Here is a 25900-nt window from a genome sequence, read left to right on the forward strand (position 1 = left end):
CCAGAGACAAAGACAGTGATGGGCTAAAAAGTTCAGTTTTAATCCAAATTTGGACCTGTCGCGTAGGGCAAGGCAAGCTTTGGTCACAGAAACCCGGCCCTTCCAGGAGGTGAGTAGGGGCTGTGAGTTGGGACCCCCCTGGTACCGCGCGGGAGGCGAACCAGCTAGGGGCACCGCCAGACCACGCCCCCTGGACGCCTCGGGTTCCTATTGGCTGCTCAGAAGCTGGACTGTAGCAGAGTGACACGTAAAGGCCACGCCCCCTCGCCCTGGGTCCGCGCGGCGGGGGCGGACACCGAGTCCCACGTGGGCTCCCAGGAAGCAGGGCCCGAGCCACGCCCACTCCCCCGACGGGCGAAGCCAGTGCGGGAACTGGCCACAGCAGGTGATCTTGGGGGCGACGTCACCTGGGTTGTTTGGTCCGATGGCGGCGGCGGCGCAGGTGGGAGAGGGTCACCTCGGGAGTCCGTATTTCCACCTGGGGTGAACGAGGACGCACCCTTAGGGACCAGGGAATTGGCACCTCGGGTCGTTATTCTTAGAGTCGAACAGCCCATCTGCTCCTCCTCTGGATCCAGGAGTCCTCGACTCCGATATCCTGCCTGAGATCGAGAATCCCCAAATCCCGGTCGGGATTTTTTTCCTCCTCAAAGGATTCCTGGGTCTGGAGGGACAGTACAAAGGTAGGGCGTTTGCCTTGCACAAGGCAGATCCCGGCTCGATCTCCGGCATCCCCTATTGTCTCCTGAGAATCGCCAGAAGTAATTCCTGAGCGGGGAGGGAAGGAGGGAAGGAGGCCCACAAGGATTTCCTAAAGGGTCTAGGACTCCCTCGTCCCTAAAACCCAGAATCCCGAGGAAGGTTCCTAGCCCCTGCTCACCTGTCATCATTCGGTGCCACTGCGACGCCTCCGTGGCCAGGGCATGAGAGAGGCTAAGCACCCTCTCACGGTGACCTTCGGATGTCGGCAAATAGGGGGTGCAGTTCTTAGAACTAGAAAAAAGAGGAGGTTGCAGCGATGCCCCTCGTGGCCTTCTGGGAGTTGTAGTCCTAACACGTGCCCCAGTAAGATTTTAAACAAGGCGTGGCCTTGTTTAAATGAAAAGTTTAATATTTAAATAAAATGTTTAGGGGGGATGGAGCGATAGCACAGTGTCTAAGTCGTTTGCCTTGCACGTGGCCAACCCGGATTCGATTCCCAGCATCCCATATGATCCCCTGTGCACTGCCAGGAGTAATTCCTGAGTGCAGAGCCAGGAGTAACCCCTGTGCATTGCCAGGTGTGACCCAAAAAGCAAAAAAAATAAATAAGTAAAATAAAATGTTTAAATGAAAAATGTCTGGTGCATTATGGGCTTTATATTCGAATCGCTAGTGGGCTTCTCTGCTTCTGGACCAAGGGAAGATTGGGCAGATGCACTGTTTGCAAGTGGTCGTACGCCAGAACTTAAGCATCTCTAAGGTTCTGCGATTAGGTCTTCACCACTCAGGAAACACTTAATAATAACTGATAATGATGATGATGCTAGTGGGGCTGAGGTCGGCATTTGCCTGGCATGCGGTTCTAGTATCCTCTACGGTTACCTGAGCACCACTAGGAGTGACCCCCGGTTGCAGTAACCGCTGAGCATCGCCAGGGTGTGGCCCCAAAAATAATTTTTAAAAAGTAAATAAGTAAATACTACTGCACTGCGCCAGTCTTGCAGTTCCTTACCTGCTCCAGGACCCTGAACTTCTGAGCCATTTCTGAACTCCTGAATGTCCTGGGATGGGCTGCAAAGGAATTGGGAAGTCAAGAATTTGCCAGAGGGGAAGGGGGTGGCAGGAGGAAACACTTGTGGTAGGAAATGTGCACGCCAGAGGAATGTGGAGGAATAGGTGTTGGAACATTGTAAGACTGAAACCTGACCAACCATGAACACCTTTGTAGCTGTATATCTCACAGTAATAAGGAAGAAGGAGGGAGAAGGAGAGAGGAGGAGGAGGAGGGGAGGAGGAGGAGGAGGAGGAGGAGGAGAGGGAGGAGAAGGAGGGAAGAGGAAGAGGGGAGGAGGACAAGGAGGAGAGGGAGGAGAAGGAGAAGGAGGGGAGGAGGAGGAGGGGGGAGGGAGGAGAAGGAGGAGGGGGAGGAGGAGGAGGGAGAGGGGGAGGAGGAGGAGAAGGAGGAGGAGAAGGAGGGGGAGGGGGAGAGGGAGGAGAAGGAGGAGGGGGAAGAGGAGGAGGGAGAGGGGGAGGAGGAGAAGGAGGAGGAGAAGGAGGGGGAGGAGGGGAAGGAGGAGGAGAGGGAGGGGGAGGGGGAGGAGGGAGGAGAAGGAGGAGGGGGAGGAGGAGGAGGGAGAGGGGGAGGAGAAGGAGGAGGAGAAGGAGGGGGAGGAGGGGAAGAGGGAGGAGGAGAAGGAGGGGGAGGAGGGAGGAGAAGGAGGAGGGGGAGGAGGAGGAGGGAGAGGGGGGGAAGAGGGAGGAGGAGAAGGAGGGGGAGGAGGGAGGAGAAGGAGGAGGGGGAAGAGGAGGAGGGAGAGGGGGAGGAGGAGAAGGAGGGGGAGGAGGGGAAGGAGGAGGAGAGGGAGAGGGAGGAGAAGGAGGAAGGGGAGGAGGAAGAGGGAGAGGGGGAGGAGGAGAAGGAGGAGGAGGAGGGGGAGGAGGGGAAGAGGGAGGAGGAGAAGGAGGGGGAGGAGAAGGAGGAGGGGGGAGGTGAGGAGGAGGAGGAGGAGGAGAAGAAGAAGAGAAGAAAAGATTTTGCTTTTTGAGGTCACACCCAGCAATGCTCAGGGATTACTCCTGGCTCTGCACTCTGGAATTACGCCTAGTTGTACTCAAGGACCAGTATATATCAGGGATGTGGCTCAATAGCAGAACACACCCCTCACCTGTGTGAGGCCCTGGGTTTTGATCCCCAGCACCAAAAAAGCTCTACCCAATCCTCTTGTCCAAGTACAATATTTTGGTTTTCTGAGAAATGCTTATTGCAAAGAACCCCTCTTCCTCATAGGACCTAAGCAAGATTATCAGTGGATCCCCATAATTTACCCTGGCAACACAAAAAAGACCCTCCAAATTCACATTTTGGAGGAGATTGGGCCCCCCAGACGCAGACCAGAGTTTTCTCAGGCCTACTCCCGGTGTGTGTTCAGGGGAGACCTCTGATAGTACTGGGAGACCATCTGTGGTGCCACGGATCGAACTGGGATTGGCACATGCAAGGCAAGGGCTTTTACCCCCTTAATATCTCTTGACCCAAAATTCATACTTTTTGTCTCAGAAATGATTCACTGGACTGTTTGGTTCACACCTTGGAGGTGTGGCCCCCAAACCACGAAGACACAGAAATAAAGGTTAATGATTAGCCATTCCTCTGGCAGAGAAGAATCCTGACTGATGGATAGGCCAGAGCGATAGTACAGCAGGTAGGGCATTTGCCTTGCATGCAGCTGACCTGGGTTCGATCCCTGGCATCCCATATCCCATATGGTGCCCTGAGCATCATCAGGGATAATTCCCTAGCGCAGAGCCAGGAGTTACCCCTGAGCATATCTGAGTGTGACACAAAAAGCCTAAAAAATATAAAATAATCCTGACCTATGGATTAGAGAAAGGTCCAAGGCCCAGATTGAACCCTCATACTGAGGGTCTGCTAGCACTTGGGAGTGAACCCTGAGCACGGGGGTGGGGAGTAGCTGGGAAGTAGCACCACTAGATGTGGCCCCCAAACCAAAATAAACAAGTTGATAAAGGAAGCCCAACCTTCACATCACGTCCATCCCCCCGCCTCACGCCTGTTTAACTTCCTGGGAAAAAAATGAAAAGTGTAAGCAGGGTTTTCCCATCTGCAATTGCAACTGCAATAGCGTGACTAAAAGCAATTCCTTCCTCATTCCCCGGGTGGCTTTTAAACTTCCTTTGAAACCTTGAACAACCAAAAAGGCAGAATGCTGTGTTTATAAGGCAGCAGGGCCCACGCTGGGGGGTAGGGAACCCACTCAACCCCCAGGGGAGGCTGACAGCAGTGCAGGAATAATTTGGGGTGAAGCTGGAAGGCTAGTTTTGGGTACACTCATTGGTCAGAGAGAGAAAGTGAGGCTCAACCTGGGGGCTGTGGCGTATCCCCCCCTGCCCGGAGCTCTGCTGTTCTTACCCTTTGTTCCCCATTTGGCTGGCGCAGGGCTGGGGACCGCGTCCTCTCCAGGGTGAGGAGTCCCGGTGAGGCTGGAAGCGACCTGCCCCGCTCCTGATTCCTGCGCATTCTCTCCAGCTGCTCCTGAGCGCTCATGCGGGGCCGGCCCAGGGGGCGCTGGGGGAGCAGAACCGGATCCCTGAACCAGTCACAAGGGGGTTCCCCACCCAGCTCAGAGCTTTTGGACACCCAGAGCTGACCAGGGCTCACATCCCCCTAAGACTCCCTAAAAAAATGGCATTGGAGGCCCAGGGGGTCCTGGAGTAAGCCCTGAGCACTGTCAGGTGTGACCCCCCCTAAACAAAACAAAACAAAATTGAAAAAGAAAAAGTAAAATGACTTCAGGGATAGGGTGGTGAGGCCAGCAAACTGCAGCTCCATGAAAAAGGCCACATCGGAACACACTTTGTGTGTAAGTCAAGCAGAAGGGTTAAAATGTTTGTTACCATTTTTATCTTTGCGGGGGGGAGGGTGGGGGGAGGGGGGAGGAGGGCCAGGGGGGGAAGGGGGGTGTTGGATTTGGAGTATTGGGCTACTTTTGGTTCTGTGCTCAGCAGTGACCCCTGGTGGTGATCAAGGACCATGCAGTTCCCCACTAGTCCTCCCGTACAATCTCTCTGGCCCCTACTGGGGAAGTTTACAAGGGGCAGTGACAGACTATAACTGACCAGAAACTCTAGAGCTGTAGAGACACAGGAGTAAAGCGCTGTGCCTTGAATGTGGCACCGGTGAGGGGCCCTAATCACTGCCAGGAGTGATCCCTGAGCAGTCAGGAGTAAGCCGTGACCACTGCTGGGTGTGACTGAAAAACAAAAACAAAGCAAAGGTCTGGAGGGGGAGGCTGCATGGGGAGGGAGGACAGGAAGTCCTGAGTGGTTTTTGGTCGTGAGACAGGTTAGGAACCTGCTGAGACCACTGTCAGGTGAGTTAGGTCAGGCTGAGGAAGCAAATCATCTGAAATCTGTCATCAGAGGCCACGCCTCTCAATTCTGATCTGATGATAAGAAAGTTCTTTTCTTTTCTTTTTTTTTTTTAGATGTTTGGGTCACACCCAGGGTTTCTCAGGGCCGACTCCTGGCTCTATGCTCAGGAGTCACTCCTGGCAGTGCCTGGGGGACCAGATGGGATGCCTGGATGGAACCCAGGAGAGCTGTGGGCAAGGCAAACACTCTCCCCGCTGTACTATGGCTCCGGCCCCTGATAATAAGTAAGTTCTGAAAACTATTACTGATCCGGGAGAGAAAACAGCTCTGTAGCCACACTGGGCTCCTAGGAAAATGATTCCAACAGCAAAGAGACAGAAAGGTGTCAAGACTGAAGGACAGGGGCTGGAGCAATAGCACAGCTGGTAGGGTATTTGCCTTGCACGCGCCAACCCGGGTTTGAATCCCAGCATCCCATAGGGTCCCTTGAGCACCACCAGGAGTAATTCCTGAGTGCATGAGCCAGGAGTGATCCCTGTACATTGCCAGGTGTGACCAAAAAAGAAAAAAAAAAAAAGACTGAAGGACACCAGACCCAGCTCTAAACTATGGCCACAGGTAAGAGGCAGTTGGCAGTTGCCTGGCGAGGCAGAGCCAGCACCTGCCATGTTTTGTCCACTTTCCCTGTGGCCTTATTGTGCAAACTTGTAAAAATCTTTTTTGTTGTTTTGGTTTTTGGACCACACCCAACAGTGCTCAAGGTGCTATTCCTGGCCTTTTTTTTTTTTTTTTTTTTGCTTTTTGGATCACACCCGGCGATGCACAGGAATTGCTCCTGGCTCTGCACTCAGGAATTACCCCCGGCGGTGCTGGGGGACCATGTGAGATGCTGAGAATGGAACCAGGGTCAGCCGCGTGCAAGGCAAACGCCCTCCCCGCTGTGCTATTGCTCTAGCCCCCTATTACTGGCTTTGTGCTCAGGATCGACCCCTGGCCGTGCCAGGTTTTGGAACTGGAGTTGTGGCAGATGAGGCTGGAGCAATAATACGGTGGGAAAGGTGTTTGTCCTGCACATGACTGATGTGGGTTCGATCCCCAGCACCCCATATGGCATCCAGAGCCCTGATAGGGGTGATCCCTGGGCAAGGGGCAAAGGGACAGCCCTGAGTACAGCCGGGTGTGGCCCCAAAACAAACAAACAGAAATCAAAAACAGGTTTGTGGCAGATGCCACATGTAAAGCAGGACTAGTGCTTTACTCCCTGTGCTAAGGTTCAGGCCCAGGCTGGGGACTTTTTGGAGACTTTTAGGATTTTCGGATTTTTCTTTTTAGGGTTTTTTTTTTTTTTTTGGATCACACCCAGTGATGGTCAGGGGTTACTCCTGGCTCTGCACTCAGAAAATTACTCCTGGCAGTGCTTGGGGGACTATATGGGATGCCAGAGATGGAACCCTGGTCGGTTGCGTGCAAGGCAAGTGCCAACCTGCTGTACTATCGCTCTGGCCTTTTTGTTTTGTTTTTGGACCACACCCAGCGTTGCTTAGGGGCTACTCCTGGCTCTGAGCTCTGGGATCACTCCTGGCTGTGCTGGGGGACCATTAGGACAGAGACATTTTAGGGAAGTCACAGACAGCCAAGACTTCCCAGACTGAGAAGAGGATGACCCTAAACAAAGCGGGGAGGCCACTTGCCTTGCATGCGGCCAACCTGGCTTTGATCCTGGTATCCCATATGGTTCCCAAGCACCACCAGGAGTGATCCCTGTGTGTAGAGCCTGCAGTGACTCCTGAGCATTGCTGGGTGGTCCCCAAACAAAAAAAAAAAAATTAAAAAGAGCAAATATACAGGGGAGGCAGGTGACCTATGGGTGACAGCTGAAGGACCTTCTATCCCCTGAGTCCTCCTCAGGCAGCCGGAAATGGTGCCAGCAAGAACAGGACAAAGCACAAAGGCAATTGGGTCCCCTGGATTCGTTACAGGCGAACCTCCCACCGCCCACCCACAAATGTGGGCAGATAAAGAAACTTAGAGACGACAGCACTGGAGAAGATTCCAGCCGTGAGGGCGAGGACATGGTGACACAGGGAGAAAGTGCCCCAGGGACAAAATGACAAAATGATACAGCAAGGAAGGCTCTGGCCTTGCATGTTAGTTGACCCCTCTTTGACCCGAGCACCCCGGGCCTGGCTCGGGCAATCCCTGGCACTGCTATCTGCCCAGAACAGTCACTTAGAGGAACCCCAGGTCTCCTGAGTACCAAAGATGACACTCCCCACCCTGGGTCACGAGTTCTTGGCTGACCTGTCCTGTTTATCAGTGACCAAGATGTTCTAATGTGACTTAGAGGGGAGGGGACACGGCTGAGGGAAGAAGCTTTGAGAAGAAGCAGTGGTCCACAAAATACCCCCCACCCCCAGAGTCTCTCATCACAGCTGAACCCCTCCTGCGCCCCACTCCCCACTGACGCCTGAGGGCCGGGGGCTGAGATTTCCTCTATCCCAGAGACTGTCATGAGGCTGTCTCTGGGCCTTCAGAGAAAAGCGGGCCCCCAAGTGTTATCGTCTGCTTTGTTTTGTAGGTTTGGGGCCACACCCAGCAGGCCCCGGGGAGTCATGTCCGGCAGTGCTGGGGTTCCAGTGGGTACCCGGTTCAGATACCGTTTTCCACCACTCAGGGTACACGCAGGAGAAAGGGGGAGCATAGAGCTTTGCGCGTTTAGCCCACAGCTCACATCTTTGACCAGTAGGGACCAACCTCATGGATCTCACATGTGGGGGGGCTTCAAGACTCCCCACCTCCAGCTGTTTCCCCTGGAGTCAGGGAGAGGTGTGGTCTCATGTCAGGATAGGTGGGCTGCCTACCTTGCCTCCTGCCTGTGGGGACGGGGGGTGGTGGCCCTCTGGGCTGGCAGCTGGGGGGACCCCTGGAGCCCCATTACCTGGAAGAGCAAAGTCGGACTTGGTGAGGCTGGGGACCGCCATGTAAGTCCTTCCCCACTCTGGTTGTTTTTTTTATTATTATTTATTTGCTTTTTTGGGTCATACCCGGCGATGCACAGGGGTTACTCCTGGCTCATACACTCAGGAATTACTCCTGGCGGTGCTCGGGGGACCATGTCGGGTGATGCTGGGAATCGAACCCGGGTTGGCAGCGTGCAAGCAAACGCCCTACCCACTGTGCGATTATCGCTCCAGCCCCGTCCCTCCCGACTCTGGACACTCACCTGAGGACCGAGGGCTACCTGGGTCTCGGTCTACCCCCGGGGACTGCCCCCAGTCAGACTCGGGAGTCTGGGGGGAGCTCAGTTCCAAGGACTCAGACAGGCTCTGGAGGGGCTGGGAACAGGAAATCAGGAGAGTTGAAGGGGTCAAAACAGAAGACACCCTCAGCAGGTATTTCACTTCACTCCCAGACCCAAGATGCCTGCCTGGCTCAGTCCGGCCCTGCCCACACCCTGAGTGGCACTCAGAAGATTCTAGACGCCCCACTGGCACTCAGCCCTGCCACTCAGTTTCCAGAACTGGGGATAGGTCTGTGCACCCACCTCCCAGAAGGAGTGTCCCCCGAACTGTCCCCCGAAGCAGCCCAGAGACCCGAAGACTCCCAGAGACAGTGCTCAGCAGGTCCCTCTCACGGACGCCTCCACTCTGTCAATCTCATCGTGTACTCTCTCTTTTTAAATTTAATTATTTTGGTTTGGGGTCACACCCAGTGGTGCTCAGGGCTTACTCCTATCTGTATGCTCAGGGGTTATTCCTGGCAGGGTTTGGAGAATCACTGATGCCAGGAATTGGACCCAGGTCTCTTGCAAAGCAAGCCTGGTGAGTTATCTCCTATGCCCTGAGCTGTTTTTTTTTTCTTTCTTTCTATTTTTTGAGGCAGCACACCCGGTGAAACTCATTGGTTACTCTTGGTTCTGTGATCAAGAATTACTCTTGGCAATGCTTGGGGGATCATATGGGATGCTGGGGATCAAACCCGTTAAGGTAAATGCTCTGCCTGCTGTATTATCTCTCCCGCTCCTGTTTTGTGTGTGTGTGTGTGTGTGTGTGTGTGTGTTTTGTTTTGTTGGTCACACCTGGCAAAGCTCAGGGGTTACTCCTGGCTCTACACTCAAGAATCACTCCTGGCAGTGCTCAGGGGACCACATGGGATGCTGGGAATCGAACCTGGGTCGGCTGCATGCAAGGCAAATGCCCTGCCCGCTGTGCTATCGTTCCAACCCCATCCAGCCTCTGTTTTTTTTTTTTTTTTTTTTTTTTGCTTTTTGGGTCACACCCAGCGATGCTCTGGGGTTACTCCTGGCTTTGCACTCAGGAATTGCTCCTGGCAGTGCTTGGGGGACCATATGGGATGCCGGGGATCGAACCCGGGTCGGCCGCGTGCAAGGCAAATGCCCTACCCGCTGTGCTATCGCTCCGGCCCCCCAGCCTCTGTTTTTTAACAGAATCCACACCTGATGGTGCTGGGTGCCAGGTGGTGCCTGGGATCAGACTCAAGGTCTTGCAATATGCCAGATCTCTATCTGCTTCACCACTGAGCCCCTCCTACACAAGTGCTAGGCTGTTTAATGATTCTCTTTCAGACACTGCGCCAACCACTGGGCCAGATTTATCTTAAGAAATCAAGCCTCTGGGGCTGGAGCGATAGCACAGCGGGTAGGGCGTTTGCCTTGCATGCGGCCGACCCGGGTTCGAGTCCCAGCATCCCATATGGTCTCCTGAGCTCAGCCAGGGGTAATTCCTGAGTGCAGAGCCAGGAGTGACCCCTGTGCATCGCCGGGTGTGACCCAAAAGCAAAAAAAAAAAAAAAAAAAGAAATCAAGCCTCTGAGGCAGCTATCATTATTCCTATTTTATCACATGGGGAAACTGAGGTTCAGATAATGTCAGTGAGGGGCTGGAGAGCTAGTACATCAGGGAGGGGATTTGCCTTGCACCTGGCTAGCCCAGTCTCGATCCTGGGTCTTGCCCAAACATTGACAGGAGTAATTTCTGAGACAGGAGTAGCCCCTGAGCATTTCCAAGTGTGCCCTCCCCAAGTCCCGAAAATAAGTAAATAAAAGGCCTTTTAAAAAGTCAAAAATGAGAGAGAGAATGTCAGTGATTAATGCCACGAGTACGGCTAAGTTGGGACCTCCGGGACATGTGATCTGAAATAATAGGCTCTTGCCCCCTGAGGACCTGAGCACTGAGGGCCTGAGCACTGAACACAGTGTTGACTTCTTTTTACAGACCTCTGACTTGAAGGCTGAGAGAGCACTAATGAAAGGTAAAAGATTAGCAGGCCTGATTGAGGAGGGGGGAACTGGAAATGCACCCTGAGATTCATTTGTCAATTTCAGGTTGGTTTCAGGTTCCCCCAGTGCTTAGCTGAGACCACGGGAGCCACCACCAGAGGAGTGTGTGTGAGGGGGTTGTGCAGGAGTGGGTTGCTACCAAGGGACAGAGGGGCACAGGGCTATGAGTGGGCCAGGAGCAAATGCGGCTGGAGGCTGGGAAGACAGTAGGTTTCACCTCTTTCTCTGAGCTCTCTTCTCCTGGGAGAGTCAAGGGCGGGGAGTCAGGCTCCGCGTTGGGGGGTGGTTTCTGGGCTCCCCTGAGCCCTGCCAGCGTATCTTCTACCATCCACAGCTGCTGCTGAGCAGATGCTCTGTCCTGGCGGGAGGGAAAACATTTGTGTCCCCAGAGGAAGGATGAGGGCGTGGCTAGGGCTGGTAGGGTTAAGGTGCTTGCCTTGTGCGTGACTAACCGGGGGTTCATTCCCTGGCACCCCCATATGGTCCCCTGAGCATCCACAGGAGTGATCTCTGCATGCAGGGCCAGGAGTCAGCACCAGCAGGCATGGCCCAAAGACCCCAACCCCCACCCTCACCAACTAAAATTGGGGAATGTAAGCGGAAGGCTTGCAACCAGCTGGGCAATACTTGTGTGGGATGTGGAGTCAGTATTTGTGAATATCAGATTCCAAGAGCAAATCCCACTGCCGCCACCACTGGTCATAAATGCTGTTTTTCTGCGGTGCTCCATGGTATTATTTAGCTTGGCCAGGTACAGGGGATCAGGGGCTCTTGCGCAGGAGGGCAGGCGCTGTCTTCACGTGCAGTGAGTGAGCCCAGCTAGTTTAGTCCCTGAGCACTCGTGAGCACTGAGCCAGGAGTAACTCCTGAGCACCACTGCTGTGGCCTCAGAATCCAAACATAAAATAAAAGTGTAAAACAAACTTTCTGGATTTCAGGTCCCCCTTTTCAGGCTAAAGCCAATATGGGGATTTTTTTTTTCTTTTTGGTCACACCCAGCGATGCTCAGGGGTTACCCCTGACTCTGCACTCAGGAATTACTCCTGGCGGTGCTTGGGGGGATGTGAGGGATTGAACCCTGGTCTGCCACGTGCAAGGCAAAAGCCCTACCTGCTGTACCATCGCTCCAGCCCCCTAAAACCAATATGGGAAGAGAAACTTACAAAATTGGATGTTCCCTGTCTTACACTTGGTATACTTTATTGCTGTTTTTTAGGGAACCAAAAATTTGGGCCACACCTGCTCAAGGCTTATTCCTGCTCTGTACTCAAGGATCACTTCTGGCAGGGCGTGGGGTACCTTATGTGGTGCCTGGTATGAACCAGGGCTGGCTATGACAGAGCAGGTGCCTTCCCACTATCTGATCTTTTTAGCCTACAAGGTATGCTTTTCTTTGGCTCAGGCCTTTTGTAATTGTTTTCTGTGATGTTTGCTTTCAGAATAAATACCTTGGGGCCAGAGCAATAGTTCAGTGGGTGCTACTGCCTTACATACAGCTGTCCCGGATTGGTTCTTGACACCACATACAAATCCCCAAGCCCCTCCAGGAGTGATCCCAGAGAGCAGACCAGGAGTTAGCCCACCAAAATAAACAAAATAAGTCACTATCTTGGGTATCTTTCAATGAATTTCTTCCTGTATATTTTTGTACTGTGACTGGCTGTGATCAACTAATTGTAAACACCATTGCACTCGGACCGGCCTGGCAAGCTCCCCGTGGCATATTCGACATGCAAAAAACAGTAACAAGTCTCACAACAGAGATGTTACTGGTGCCTGCTCGAGCAAATCATGAACAACGGGGATGGGGACGACAGAGCTACAGTGCATATTTATGTACATTATATGCACTACTGCTTATTTATATTTATTTTCCAGGTTTGGGTTTGCACTAGTATGCAGGAAGACAACGATCTCTGTATTGGTGACCTTGCTGAACTAGCTTACTCTCAAACGTTTATCTGGTGATTGGATTTTCTCCACAAGCACAATCACCAGTCATGCCTGCTTAAATAAAAGCCACTTAAATAAAAACCACTTCACTTCTTCTGCCAGTGCTTACACACACGGAACACTTCAGGCCTCAGACTCTGGCTTGAGCCCAGCTACAAAGTAGATTACAACTGCTCAGAGCAGATACTGGTTTCTTTTTGTTTGTTTATTTGTTTTTGCCTTTTTGTTTTGTTTTGTTTTGTTTTATGTTTTTTGGGTCACACCCAGTGATGCACAGAGGTTACTCCTGGCTCATACACTCAGGAATTACTCCTGGTGGTGCTCAAGGGACCATATGGGATGCTGGGAATCGAACCCGGGTTGGCCGGTGAAAGGTAAACGCCCTACCCACTGTGCTATCACTGCAGCACCTGTTTTTGCTTTTTTGGGTCACACTCCACAATGCTCAGGGATTTCTCCTGGCTCTGCACTCAGGAATCACTCCTGGTCTTGTTCAGAGGACCATACAGGGTGCTGGGGATCAAATCTGGCTTGGCTGCATACAAGGCAAATGCCCTCCCTCTGTACAATCACGACAGTCCCAACAACGGCTTCTTTTTTTGTTTGTCTGGTTGGGGGCCACACCGGGCGCTGCTGTGGGACCACGGGTGCTAGAGATTAAGCCTGAAACTCTGGCCTGCCAAGCCTCTGCTCCAGCTCTGAATCATCTCCCGGCTCCAGCCCGTTGCAATTCCTGACCTCAGGAGAAAGGTTTTCCACATCCCACCTACAATTACATTACTGTTTGTGTTAGAGCCTTTATCAAAAGAAGGAAGTTGGTATTCTTTTTGTCTGTTTGTTTTCCGGGTCAAACCCAAATAAGTGTTTTTGAATGGAAGAGCCAAACAGCAAGGGGAGCTGGGAAAAAAAGGAGGAGGTTCTCTGGGTTCTTTGAGTGATAGTCCAGTGGGTAGGGTCTTTCCCTTGCTCATCCAGGTTTGGTCCTGGGCGGCATCCCATATGGTCCCCCGAGCACCACCAGGAATAATTTCTGAGTGCAGAGCCAGGAGTACCCCAAAAGTCAAAAAATAAAAAATAAGAGGCTGGAGTAATTAGCACAGTGGGGAAGGTGTCTGCCTTGCACGTGGCCGATCTGGGTTCAATTCTCAGAATCCCATATGGTCCCCTGAGTACCGCCAAGAGAAATTCCTGAGTGCAAAGCCAGGAGTAACCCCTGTGCATCGCCGGGTGTGACCCAAAAAGCAATAAATAAAAAATAAGTAAGTGGGCGTTTCTTAAGGAGCTAGCACAACAGTACCGTGGATAGAGTGTTTTCCTGGCATGTGGCTGATCAGATTCAATCCCCAGCATCCCACATGATCCCCCCAAGCATAGCCAGAAATGATGATTCCAGATTGCAGAGTCTGGAGTAACCCCTGAGCACTGCTGGGTGTGGCCCAAAACCAACAGAAAAGGGGTACACATGCCAAAAGGGGGAATGGGGAGAATTCCAGGAGAATGTTTGGGGAGGGAGGAAGGGGAAGGGTTTAGGGCTTGGACCTTAACATACCTGTGGGGCCCCGAGGTGCAGGAGATACTCCAGGGTCTCCCTCAAGGCTCCCAGCTCCTGCTCGAGGCCGCTGTACACATCCCACACTCGCTCTCGCTCCTGGGTGCCGGAAAAGGGAAGATCCAGGTCAGCACACACGTCCCCTACCCCTTCCCCCACCCTGTCTTTTCTGGCTAAACACAAGGAAGGTTGTCAGGGTCAATTCCCAAGGACTTTTTTGCTCAGACTCCTGGGAAACCAAAGTATATCTGGAAGCTTCTATTTGAATGTGAAGTGCTAATAGAGATAAATAATCTCTCAATTCACCTAGGCAAAACTATGTATTTTAAGATTATTTTTTCTTGGGGTAGGAGGTGGTGGCTTGTTATTACTGTTTTTGGCATATTGAATATGCCACGGATAGCTTGCCAGGCTCTGCCTCACAGGCAAGATACTCTAGGTAGCTTGCTAGGTTCTCCAAGAGGGGCAGAGGAATCGAACCCGGGTCAGCCGCGTGCAAGGCAAATGCCCTACCCACTGTGCTAAACAGTAACAAGTCTCACAATGCGTTACTGGTGCCCGCTCGAGCAAATCGATGAGCAACAGGATGAGAGTGACAGTGACAGTCACAGGAGTGCTCAGGGATTTCTCCTGACTTTGGTCAGGGATCACTTCTGGCAAGGCTCAGGGGATTATATGAGATGCTGGAGGTTGAACCAGGGTTGGCCGTGTGCAAAGCAAGTGCCTTACTCACTGTGCTGTCTCTCTGGCCCTCTAAAAGATCTTTTTCTGTGTGTGAGGGGTCATACCTGGTGGTTATTAGAGCTTACTCCTGGTTCTGTGCTCAGGGATCACTCCTGATGGAATTTGGGGACCGTATGTGATGCCAGGGATTGAATCCAGGTTGGTTATGTGCAAGGCAAGAGCCCTTTTCACTGTATTATCTCTAGTCCCTCTAAAGAATTACATATATATTTTTTGATTTGGGGGTCACACTCAGTGATGTTCAGGGGTTTCTCCTGGCTCTGCACTCAGGAATCACTCCTGGCAGTGCTGGGGGGACTCAATGGGATGCCAAGGATTGAACCCAGGTTGGCTGTGTGCAAATGAAGTGTTCTATCAGCTGTACTATTTATCCAGCTCAGTAAATGCCACTTCTATCAACCCAAGTTTATAACACGGTCATCTGTGTCCCAGAGGTGTAAAGCAACTTCTCTTGGGTCATACAGCTTTCAGAGCAGGAGCTAAGATTCAAGGTCAGGAATCCCCTATATCAAATGCCTGCTCTTGGACAACTAAACCATATTCTGCCACTACACTGAATTCTCTGCTAGCTCCTCACAACCCCTCAAGATCATGGGTTGTGGGGCTGGAGTGATAGTACAGTGGGTAGGGCATTTGCCTTGCATGTGGCCGAGCCGGGTTCGATCCCCAGCATCCCATTTGGTCCTCCCCGCCCCCAGCACTGCCAGGAGTAATTCCTGAGTGCAGAGCCAGGAATAACCCCTGAGCACCGCCAAGTGTGACCCAAAAAGAAAAAGAAAAAAGATCATGGGTTGAAAATTTGGGGCAGGGAAAATTCTCAAGAACTATCTTCCTATGATCCCTTGGGACATGATTCCCTGTCAATCAACATCCCCACAGTCCTACCCTCATCCCATTGGGCCTCTTCCTGGACACTCACCTGGGTAAGGTGACACAGAGTGGCCCGCACACTGACCAGTCGGTCCTGCAGGAGGCGCTGGCGCCCCCAGGCCCTCCCTGGGACCTGCGCCTCTTTGGAGGTCTGGCTCAGCTGCTGGCGAGTCAGCCCCAGGGCAGCCTCTAGTTGCTCCTGTACCCAGACAAAAGGTCATTAGATTTTCGTGTGTGACCACACCCAGCGATGCTCAGGACTTACTCCTGGCTCTGCACTCAGGAATCACTCCTGGTGGTGCTCAGGGGACCACATGGGATGTCAGGGATTGAACTGGGGTCAGCCGCATATAAGGCAAGCACCCAACCCACTGTACTATTATTTCAGCCCCCACAAAATGATTATATGCTAAGATTATAAAAATCTCCCCCTGTTGGTGATGCCAGGGGGAGACCAGGGCATGCTGGGCACCATGAGAGGCTCAGACCAGGTGCAAAGGCCAGCGTCCCACCCCTCCAGGCCCTGGACCTTCTCCTCCAGCCTCTGGGCCATCTCCTCCTGCAGCCCCTTCAGCAGCCGGTCCTGCCCACACAACTTGGTCAAGAGAGTCTGCAGGAAGAAGAAGGGGGTAATGGATGCCCCACCTTGCCCCTGTTGCTGCACCCCGCCCCTCCCTCTTACATATTCCCTTCTCATTTCTGGAACTTAGCAGGACCTGGATTGGGGAGAACTTACGTCCGTTTCCAAGCTCTGCTGGAAGGTTGAGTCCAGAGGGGGACCCGGCTGAGGAGGAAAGAGTTGGGGAGAAGGGCATTACCCGTCTGTTAGTTGGACGAAGTGGGTCTTATTGTAAATTCAGCCCCTGGTTTTGTGTTTTCCTTTTGTTTTGTTTTGGGGGCACACCTGGTGGTGCTCAGGGGTTACTCCTGCCTCTCCACTCAGGGATAACTCCTGGTAGTGCTCACAGGACATACAGGATCTGGGTACTGAACCCAGGTTGGCTGCATGCAAGGCAAATGCACTACCCACTGTGCACTCTCTCTCTCTGACCCCGAAACCTCTCTCTTTCTGAGCTTCATCTCTTCTTAGTAAATGCTTTATAATGTGCCAGGGGCTGCTACCAAATAGCTACAGCAAATATTATACATCTTGGAAAAAAATGCAGACATTTCACTTAGAATATGGAATCAAATAAGGACACTCACTATCCCCGTTCCAGTTTAACACTGCATTAGTGATCCAGACCAATGGTGTTTGATAAGAAAGAGGAAAGCAAAGAAAGTCAAGGTAGAAGGAAAAGATAATGAACTCAATGGCTCAGAACCACCACCAGAGTCAAAGTGTGATTAGAATCAACCCAAGAATTCAGCAAAGATGCCAAGTGCAAAGGTGATGCTACAAACATGGTCAGCAGAACTCTACACGCAGAAAATACAATAATAAAAAAAAAAGAGTAGCCAGGGCCAGAATGAGAGTACAGCAGGTAGGGCATTTGCCTTGCACTCAGCTGACCTGGTTTCGATCCTCGGCATCACATATGGTCAACCGAGCATGGCCAGGCTCTGCATTCCTGAGTGCAGAGCCAAGAGTAACCCCTGAGCATCGCTGGGTGTGACCCAAAAAGAAAAAAATAAAATCAAAAATAAATTTAAAAAGAGTGGCAATGGGGGCTGGAGTGATAGCACAGCGGGTGGGGCGTTTGCCTTGCACGCGGCCGACCCGGGTTCGATTCCCAGTGTCCCATATGGTCCCCTGAGCGCCGCCAGGGATGACTCCTGAGTGCAGATCCAGGAGTGACCCCTGTGCAGAGCCAGGTGTGACCCAAAAAGCAAAAAATAAATAAATAAATAAATAAAATAAAATAAAAAGAGTGGCAAAAGTGATTGGACAGTAGGAAGAACATTTGACTTGCATGCAGCCGACCTGGGTTTGATCCCCAGTATCACATATGGTGCCACAAGCACTGCCAGGAGTGATTCCTGAGTGCAGAGTCAGGAGTTACCCTTGAACATGGTTGGGTGTGGCCCCAAAATGAAGCAAGTTAAATTTGAAAAAAAAAGAGCCGTAGTACAGTGGTAGAGCATGCAGCTGACCTAGGTTTGATCCCTGGCATCCCATATGGTCCCCCAAGCACTGCCAGGAGTAATTCCTGAGCTCAGGCCCAGGAGTAACCCCTGAGTACTGCCAGGTCTGATTGAAAACCAAACAAAAACAATAATAGTGGAGACTGGAATAGTAGTATGGTGGATACGATGCTTGCGTTGCATGAGGCCAACCCAGGATCATCTACTGCCAGCCTCTATGGTCCCCCTTGCCCTGCCAGAAGTAATCCCCGAGCACTGATCCAGGAGTAAGTCCTGAGTACCGCTGGGTACCAAAAAAAAAAATTAAAGAGAGAGAAAGGGAAAAAAAAGTTCCCAGGCTAGAGAGATAAAACAGGAGGTGAAACGCTTGCCCTGCCTGTAGCTTATCCTGGCCTGGTCCCAACCCTGTACAGAGGCCCTTGATTCCTGCCCCAGAGCCAGGAATGACCTCTGAGAACCCCGGGTGTGGCCCATCCCTCCAAAGCCAAAGATACCCCTCCAGTGTGAGAAGAGCTATGCACAGTGTAGGAGTTAATGAAGAGGGTACCAGATTTCTCTGGGAATAAAAAGAGGGTCATGCTGCACAGGAGCTGGCCAGCAGCTCCTGGCCAGGCCCTGCCCTGCCCTGACGTCCCAGCATTCAGGCCAGGCTCAGACACCTACCAGTAAAACCATGGAAGCGCGGCTCCCGGGAGATCTTGGGGGCAGCTGGAGGTACGTGCAGGTGCCAGTGGGGGCCTGCAGGAATATTCAAATCCAAGGGTTGTCAATTGAGGGACGTACACCTGGCATATGTGAGGCCCTAGGTTCTATCCCAGCACCAAGTATCTGCCCAGAGACAGACAGACAAACCTTATCATGATTTTTTTCAGGGCCAGAACAATAGTACAGGGACTGGAGCGATAGCACAGTGGGTAGGGCGTTTGCCTTACACACAGCCGACCCGGGTTCGATTCCCATCCTCTCATATGGTCCCCCAAGCACTGCCAAGAGTAATTCCTGAGTTCATGAGCCAGGAGTAACCCATGTGCATCGCTGGGTGTGACCCAAAAAGAAAAAAAAAACAGAATAATAGTACAGTGGGTAGGGCACTTGCCTTGCATGCAGCTGGCTCACATTCAATTTCTAGCACCATATATCATCTCCTGAGCCCCACCAGAAGTGACCCCTGAGCACAGAACCAGGAGTGAGTGCCGAGCACTGCCAGGAGTGGTCCCCCCCAAACAAAAACAAGTAACAAAATTGTTTTCTTTTATTTTGCTGTTTTTGGGGGGACCCTGCCTGTGCCCAGGGGTCACTTTTAACTCTGCGCTCAGGGATCACTTCTACCACTACTCAGGGGACCATATGGGATGCCAGGGATCAAACCTGGTTGCTTCACGGAGGGCAAGTACCTTCACGGAGGGCAAGCCTTGTGTGATCTCTCAGTCCCAGTGCTCCAAAAGTGGCATGATAGTAACACATATTCCAATATACTAAAGTGCCAGAGGAGTCTCTGAGCTTCAGAAATGGGCTCACCTAACTTCCTCAACTCCCTGTGGCCAGCTGGTGCCACTGGGGGGAAGCAGAACAGAATGGTGAGCTGACATGCCTGGCCACACAGCGCCATGGCCAGAGGAAGCTTCAGCAGACTCTCCCTCTTACATTTGTGGTTAGCTGTGGCTATTCTGGGCTACAATGCCAGGATGCTCTGAGAAAATAGCTGGTGACCAACTTAGAAGGATGAACTGGAGACACAAGGCAGGTGTGGTTCTCAAGAGAATCTTCCCAAGAGTATTCTGGGCGACACTTACCGTAACACGGCAACAACAGTCGTGAGCACTGATTGGGGAAAGTAAGGGACTCTCTGGGCTCCATTCTAAGGAGCCCGTCCTGCTTGTGCTGAACTACAATTCCCATGATGCTCAAGGGGCAAAAGCCTAGAGACCAACCTAGAGTGAGCGTTCCAAAGCCATATGGGAGATGCAGTCCCCTTCCCCATAGCCTCTCTGCTTACCTGTGTTCTGGCCTCCTGTCTCCGGGGTTGGGGACTTGTGGGTGGCCTTCCTCCTGAAGCCTCAGAGGCAGGTGCTCGGCGGGGAGTGGGCGGGCGGGAGAGCGTCTGACGCTGAGGACCCCAGTCCAGGGGAGGCCGGACATCAATGCGACTCAGAGGGGTGTGGGGTCTGGTAGGGGGAACTGTGTCTCCTGAGGAGGGAGGGGGTCTACGCGCAGGTGCAGAACTGGGCCGGGGGAGATTCAGTGGGGAGGGAGGGCGAGAGAGGGGTGGGAACAGGCTGTGGGGAGGAGAACCCGAAACCGAGTCAACTAGAGCCCTCAGCTCCACTCCCCACCAAGTCAAGAGATATGTCCCCTTTCAACGCTTTCTGACTAACTGTCCCTCTGTCATCTCCTACTCAGCACTTCTCCCCCACTAGAATCCCAGCAGGGGGGTCTCTCAGCTGGACAGCCTCCAAGACCTGCTGGCAACAGGCTCACATCCCCCTTCCCTAGGCTATGCCTCCCTCATAGCTTTTCTTTATTTTTTGTTTCGTGGCCATCCCCAGTTGTGCTTTGGGCTTACTCCTAGCTTTGTGCTCAGGGATCACTCCTGGAGGTGCATGGTGTACCACTAGCCATGTCTAAAGCAAGTGCCCTACCCACTATACCATTGCTCCATCCCCCATCATAGTTTCTTTCTTTTCTTCTTTTAGTGTTTGGGCCACACCTGGCAATGCTCAGGAGTTACTCCTGGCTCTGTTACTCCAGGAGTTACTCCAGGACTCACCGCTGGAGGTGCTTAGGAGACCATACTGGACCCCGGGAATTGAACCCAGGTTGGTGGTGGGCAAGGCAAGTGTCCTACCCACTGTACTATCTCTCCATCCCCATGCACTATAGTTTTTCATCAGAAACTCAGTCCTATAGAATCTTCTGGTTCCAGCAAACTCCCTCTTTCAACTCACTCTGGGCTCCTTGTCCTCCGAATCGGGGATCCAAAATGAAGGTCGGCAGTGGGGCTGGGAGTGAGTAGCCGGGGTTGGCTGCGATTTCTGGAAATGTGTACAGCCTCGGGGGATTCTGAGCTGTGTCTTTTGTCCTCTCGCCTCACTTCTGGGGGGCCCCCAGGACCACCAGGGCCCTCTCCGCCCTGGAGATGAGCAGGTGACCTGGATCGCCCACTAATACTGGAGACAGAGAGAAGACAAAGTAAAACCTAACAAGAGACCTGGCTCACTTCACAGGACACAGGAACCTAATCAGAAAAAACGCGGAGATGGTGGCCTGCTAAATCATTGTTCCATCCTGCAGACAGGGCACTTGAGAATCCTGTGCCATGTCACAAAGTCCATCCGGGTTGCTGAAATCTAAATACTGGAGCTGAGTTAGGCCAAGCCTTTTTGGTTTTGGCTTTTGCTTTTGTTTTTAGTAACTGACAACCTCAGAGGGTGAAGACATTTTTTATTTGTTTTTGGGTCACGCCCAGCGATGCTCAAGGGTTACTCTTTGCTCTGCATTTCGGAATTACTCCTGGCGCTGCTGGGGTCCATGTATTTAAACCCGGATCAATAGTGTGAAAGGCAAAAAATACCCCACATCCTACCAGCTGTACCATACTCCAGCCCCAGGGGGTGGAGACTTTTAAGAAAACCAATCAGAAAAGGCTGAATGTTAATTAGAGGGCTGACCCAATTGCGGGGGCGGGGGGCAGGGGGAGGATGTGCCCTAGAAATTAGTTTTTTTTTTCTGATTGGACAGGGAGGCCTGGTAGGTGGAGTCTCTTTGGCAGGATGAATGATTGGATGTGACCCGAAGGGGTGTGCCTTGGATACTCACCAATCATCGCCCTCCGCGCGGGAGGCCCGGCCCAGAGCCCGAAGCCAGCCGCGAAGGTCCTCTAGGGTGTCAGCGGCCAGAACGTAGGTTCTCATGCCTGGGTGCTCTGCCTGTGGGCAGAGAGAGCAGAATACCAGAATACCCACATTCCATGGGGTCTGGGATGTAGCTCAGCGGTTTGATCTCAGTACCGAAAAAATAAAAAATGAAAAGGAGCATGCCTCTGGCTTGTCCATTGCCAGCTGCGGCCAGGCCAGACCTGGCCTGACTCACCGTGAAGGTGAAGCGCCGTCCCCGCGGAACTCCAGGCCCATCTGGTCGGACACTGTAGCTGGGGAGCGGTACGCTGCCCAGGACACTCTCCTCACGGCTATCTGCATGAGACAGACTGGGGTCAAGGATCTCCCAGGGATCTGGAGCTAGAGGAATGCAAGATGGGACCCCCTATCCACCCTCCCATCAGCCCATGTCATCTGGACCCTGACCCTTGTAATAGAAGAGACAATGGCCGGAGAGCACAAACCAGCGGCGTTTCCAGAGCCGGAGCCCAGCGCTGTCCTGGGGAAAGAAAGTGGGAGGTTTGGTCGGACCAGAGGGCTGGGCTGGGGGTGGGGAATGAATAAAGACAGTGGCACTTGGAACAGAACTCCAGAACAAGGAGAAGGAGATATTTGTCGTGCTGGTTTCAGACGCAGCCCTGGGGCCAGCGGTAGGCAGTGGGGCTGACAGAGGTTCCAGATGGATGCATCTGAGCCACGTTCTGAGGCCCACCACGTTCAAACTCAGAACAATCCATTTCCCCACTAGGAACCTCTCATCTGCCCATTGGAGGCTGAGACATTCAGGAAGGAGACAGTACCCCACAGGAAGATGATTCGTAAATGAAGATTTGGGAGGGGGGCCGAGCAATAGTATATTGGGTAGGATGTTTGTCTTGCACACACCTGGGTTCAATCCCCGGCATATGGTCCCCCAAGCACTGTCAGGAGTGATTCCTGAGTGCAGAGCCAGGAGTGAGCCCTAAGGACTACAGGATGTGGCCTTCACAAAAATAAATATGGGGGCTGAAGTGATAGCACAGCGGGTAGGGCATTTGCCTCGCACGTGGCCGAACTGGGTTCGATTCCCAGAATCCCATATGGCCCCCTGAGCACAGCCAAGGGTAGTTCCTGAGTGCAGAGCCAGGAGTAACCCCTGTGCATCGCCAGGTGTGACACAAAAAGCAAAAAATTTAAAAATGAAAAAATAAATATGAATATTTGGTGTGATGGCACTGAGCCAGAACCCTGACCCCATATCTCCTCCTCCCCTCAGTGGGAATTAATCCTTGGCTCCTGCCTGCTCTCAGACCATTTTGCTTTGAGAGTCCCTCCAATCACCTTCTCACCCAAGAGCATGCAAGAACTCAGCATAACAGACTCCCTCAAGCACTTTTCAACATCCCCTCTACCGCCCTGTGTCGCTGCTTCACTGCACTCCCCACAAACTGGAATCATAGAGTCTACTTCTGCCCAGGCTGATCATAACCCATCCCTGCCATACCCCATCTTAAATAAACGATCGCCTGTGTGGCTTTGAATGATGAAATCTATTCTCCAAAACGTCTGATTAGTCCAGTTGACTATTCTGCGAACATCCTGGAGTGTGATCATGTGCACACATGTGCACGCGTGCACACACACACACACACACACACACACTTGCATACGCAGCAGGACCTGCCATACACAGAGGCTGCATGTAAAGCCCACCTAGCGTCTATGCAGCCCCATGCACTGGGACTCAGGATTGTGCTTTGTCTTCATGGGAGAGCCAGCACCATAGAGCTGGTTAATATATGGCAAATGTGGGGTCAGATAAACGGCAAATGTGGGGTCAGAGTGATAGTACAGTGGGAGGAAGGTTGCCTTGCACATGGCAGAACTGAGTTTAATTCCCAGTATCCCATGTAGTACCTCAAGTTCCTGAGTGCAGAATAACCCCTGGGCACTGCCCAGTGTGGTCCCCAAATAAAACAAACAAACGAGAGATAGTACAATGGGGAGGGCTCTTGTCTTGAACAGCCAATCTATGTTTGATGCCCAGCACCCCATAGAATCCCTAAAACCAGCTAGGAGTAACCCCTGAGCCCCTCCAGATATAGCCCCCAAACCAAAGAAGTGGTGAATGAAGTAAAGGAACAAATGAGGCGATGACAACAAGGGACGAGCATGTCATGGCAAACCATGAGACCTATATGGCTACATGGAAGATGTAAAGGGTGGACATGAGCATTCCTTCCGCTACCCACTCTCTTACCTGCTTATACAGCCAGCCTCGGATGTGCACGGGGAGATTGGGGTCCCTTCTGAGCGCATTGCCCCGCTTCCCAAAGGCATGCACCTTGCTCACAGCCCGGGTGGACTTCTGAGGGGAGAAGACAGACATGAACGTGCCCTCAGAGGGGAACGTGGGACGTGTGCAAGCCCAGACCCTTGCTCCAGCTGCCCTTAGAAATGGGGTGGTTCGGGGGAGAGTCTGGAGAGAAGCAGTTCTGTGGGTGCTGTGGGTGCTGTGGATGCTGAGGGACTCACTCTCCATGGGTGGATGGCGGTGCTGGGGAGCAAGGGAGAATGTGACAGCTAGAGGGGTTATAGGGGATTTAGAGGAATCGAGGATCCCCTTCCAAGGAAAGAGGGAAGAAGACTCTGGAACTGGTAGTGACCACCTTGCCCAGGAGCTTCAGCCCCCACAGGAGCTGAAGCAATGTTATAGAGGGTCAGGCTCTTGTTGTTCAATGATCTGGGTTCAATGACCCCTGAGCACAGAGCTAGGAGTAAGCCCTGAACATCTCAGGTATAACAAAACAACAACAAAAAAGAAGGGAGCCTGCAGTCTGGGTGTGGAAGTTCAGAACTGGGTGGTTGGGGCTGGAGTGATAGCATAGAGGGTAGGGCATTTGCCTTGCACACAGCCGACCCGGGTTCGATTCCCAGCATCCCCTATGGTCCCCTGAGGATGGCCAGGAGTAACTCCTAAGTGCATGAGCCAGGAGTAATCCCTGTGGACTGCTGGGTGTGACCCAAAAAGAAAAAAAACCCAGAACTCGGTGGCCTGGGGGTCTTGGAGGTGGCCCAGCACATTGTCTGATCTAAGCACAGTGCCCGGGAGACCCCCAAGGCAGAGGAGCTCTGTCACTGAGATTGACTCTGACTTTAAAACTCTGAGGGGTGGCACACCCGGGGCACCTCTGAATTCCAAGCTGGGACTGGTGGGCACTGGAGACCTTGCTCTGAAAAGCCTCCCTACAAATAATCCTATTTTTCGGAGGGGGATGGAGAGGGTGGCACCTCCAGTAGTGCTCAGGGGCTACTCCTGGCTCAGTGCTCAGGGTTGCTTTGCGGGGGCCGGAAGATGGGCCTCCTGCGTGCAAAGATGGCACTGCAACCTGCGAGACATCTCCCTGACCCAGGGGTGACAATGACCGCAGGGCTGGAAATGGGCTGAAAGGGTACCCAGAGCCAGTCCCCCAACCACCCCGGAGCTCAAACCTTGGTGCCCAGGCTGCTGAGCGAGGAGATGGTGGAGGCGCTGCTGGCCAGGCTCAGGCTGCTCCGAGGGCGTCCCTCCTCCATCGGGGGCTCAGAGGAAGAAAGGGGCTGTGTGCCCGCGTCTGCAGCTGACCCGGCTGCGGGCTGAGAAGGGGTCAGGGGCGCTGAGGTCGGAGGAGACAGAGGAGAAAGAGCTTGTTGTCTGGGGAGTGGGGGGCTGGGGGAGGCCCAGGGCTGGGACCAGCATACCGAGAGTCATGCCAAGCGAGGTGGGCGGGCGACGTTGGCAGCTGTGGGGAGGGGCAGCTGTCTGCAGCCCAGGGGAGAGAATAGGGGCGCCTTTATTCCTGCCCCCCCAGCACTCGAAGCAGGAATTTGACCCTCTCTGTGCCTCGAGACCCAAGTCCCCTTCATTCCTAGCCCTGCCCGTTTTCCTCCCCCAACCACCTACCTGTCTTCCCAAATCATCCCTGCAAGGCCCTGGGGTACCGGCAAACACACCCGGCCGGGCGAGACACTCACCAGCTTTGGGGTTCCAAATTTGGGGGTCTTTGGGAGCAGCAATGGCCACGGGCTCCTGCCTGGTCTCTCACCTGCCCTTGCCCTCAATGTCTCTCAGACCTCTCTCTGTCTCTGTCTATCTCTGTCTCTCTGTCACTTGTTCTCTCTCTCTCTCTCTCTCTCTCTCTCTCTCTCTCTCTCTCTCTCTCTCTCTCTCTCTCTCTCTCTCCCCCCTCCCCCCCGAGCACTTTCTCTCCCAAACTGTTTCTGTCTGAATCTCTTTCCCTCTTGTCCTAAATCCTCCTCTTCCTCCTGTTCTCTCTCTTTCTCTGACTCTGTCTCTTTCCCTCTCTCTGCTCTTCTCTATTCTCTCTCTCTCCCTCTCTTGTCTGCTGTTTCCTTTCTGACTCTTCTCACTTGCCCTCTTCCTCCCTCTTCCTGTTTCTCTCTTTCCTCTCTG

General features: G+C 52.8%; 1 protein-coding gene across 9 annotated transcripts; it reads right to left on the reverse strand.

Annotated features, from left to right (window-relative positions):
• Window positions 1-25900, reverse strand: PLEKHA4 (pleckstrin homology domain containing A4). Of its 9 annotated transcripts, XM_055145539.1 has the most exons (21): window positions 25462-25900; window positions 25189-25249; window positions 24940-25083; window positions 23708-23815; window positions 21895-21967; window positions 21683-21783; window positions 21410-21519; window positions 20539-20760; window positions 19590-19869; window positions 18257-18331; window positions 16245-16292; window positions 16038-16118; window positions 15558-15707; window positions 13895-13993; window positions 10610-10750; window positions 8318-8429; window positions 7956-8032; window positions 4133-4288; window positions 1715-1773; window positions 881-993; window positions 1-478 (listed from the first exon to the last, which is right to left on the reverse strand). In XM_055145539.1, the coding sequence occupies exons 3-21, from the start codon at window positions 25021-25023 to the stop codon at window positions 219-221; spliced, it is 2349 nt and encodes a 782-aa protein (XP_055001514.1). In that variant the 5' UTR covers window positions 25024-25083; window positions 25189-25249; window positions 25462-25900; the 3' UTR covers window positions 1-218. The 9 variants fall into 9 exon arrangements, with proteins under 9 accessions (XP_055001514.1, XP_055001513.1, XP_055001515.1 ...); XM_055145538.1 differs by lacking the exon at window positions 25189-25249; XM_055145540.1 differs by lacking the exon at window positions 25189-25249 and having other exon boundaries at window positions 20539-20754; window positions 24940-25103.

This window comes from Sorex araneus, chromosome 8, assembly GCF_027595985.1.
Source record: "Sorex araneus isolate mSorAra2 chromosome 8, mSorAra2.pri, whole genome shotgun sequence".
Lineage (NCBI taxonomy): Eukaryota > Metazoa > Chordata > Mammalia > Eulipotyphla > Soricidae > Sorex > Sorex araneus.

Coding starts and splice junctions, on each gene's coding strand:
- PLEKHA4 (XM_055145538.1), bottom strand. CDS start 25,023: ATGGAGGAGGGACGCCCTCGGAGCAGCCTGAGCCTGGCCAGCAGCGCC. Junction 13,994..15,557: donor CTCTGTGTCACCTTACCCAG/GTGAGTGTCCAG, acceptor TCCGGCACCCAG/GAGCGAGAGCGAGTGTGGGA. Junction 479..880: donor GTGGCACCGAATGATGACAG/GTGAGCAGGGGC, acceptor CGTTCACCCCAG/GTGGAAATACGGACTCCCGA.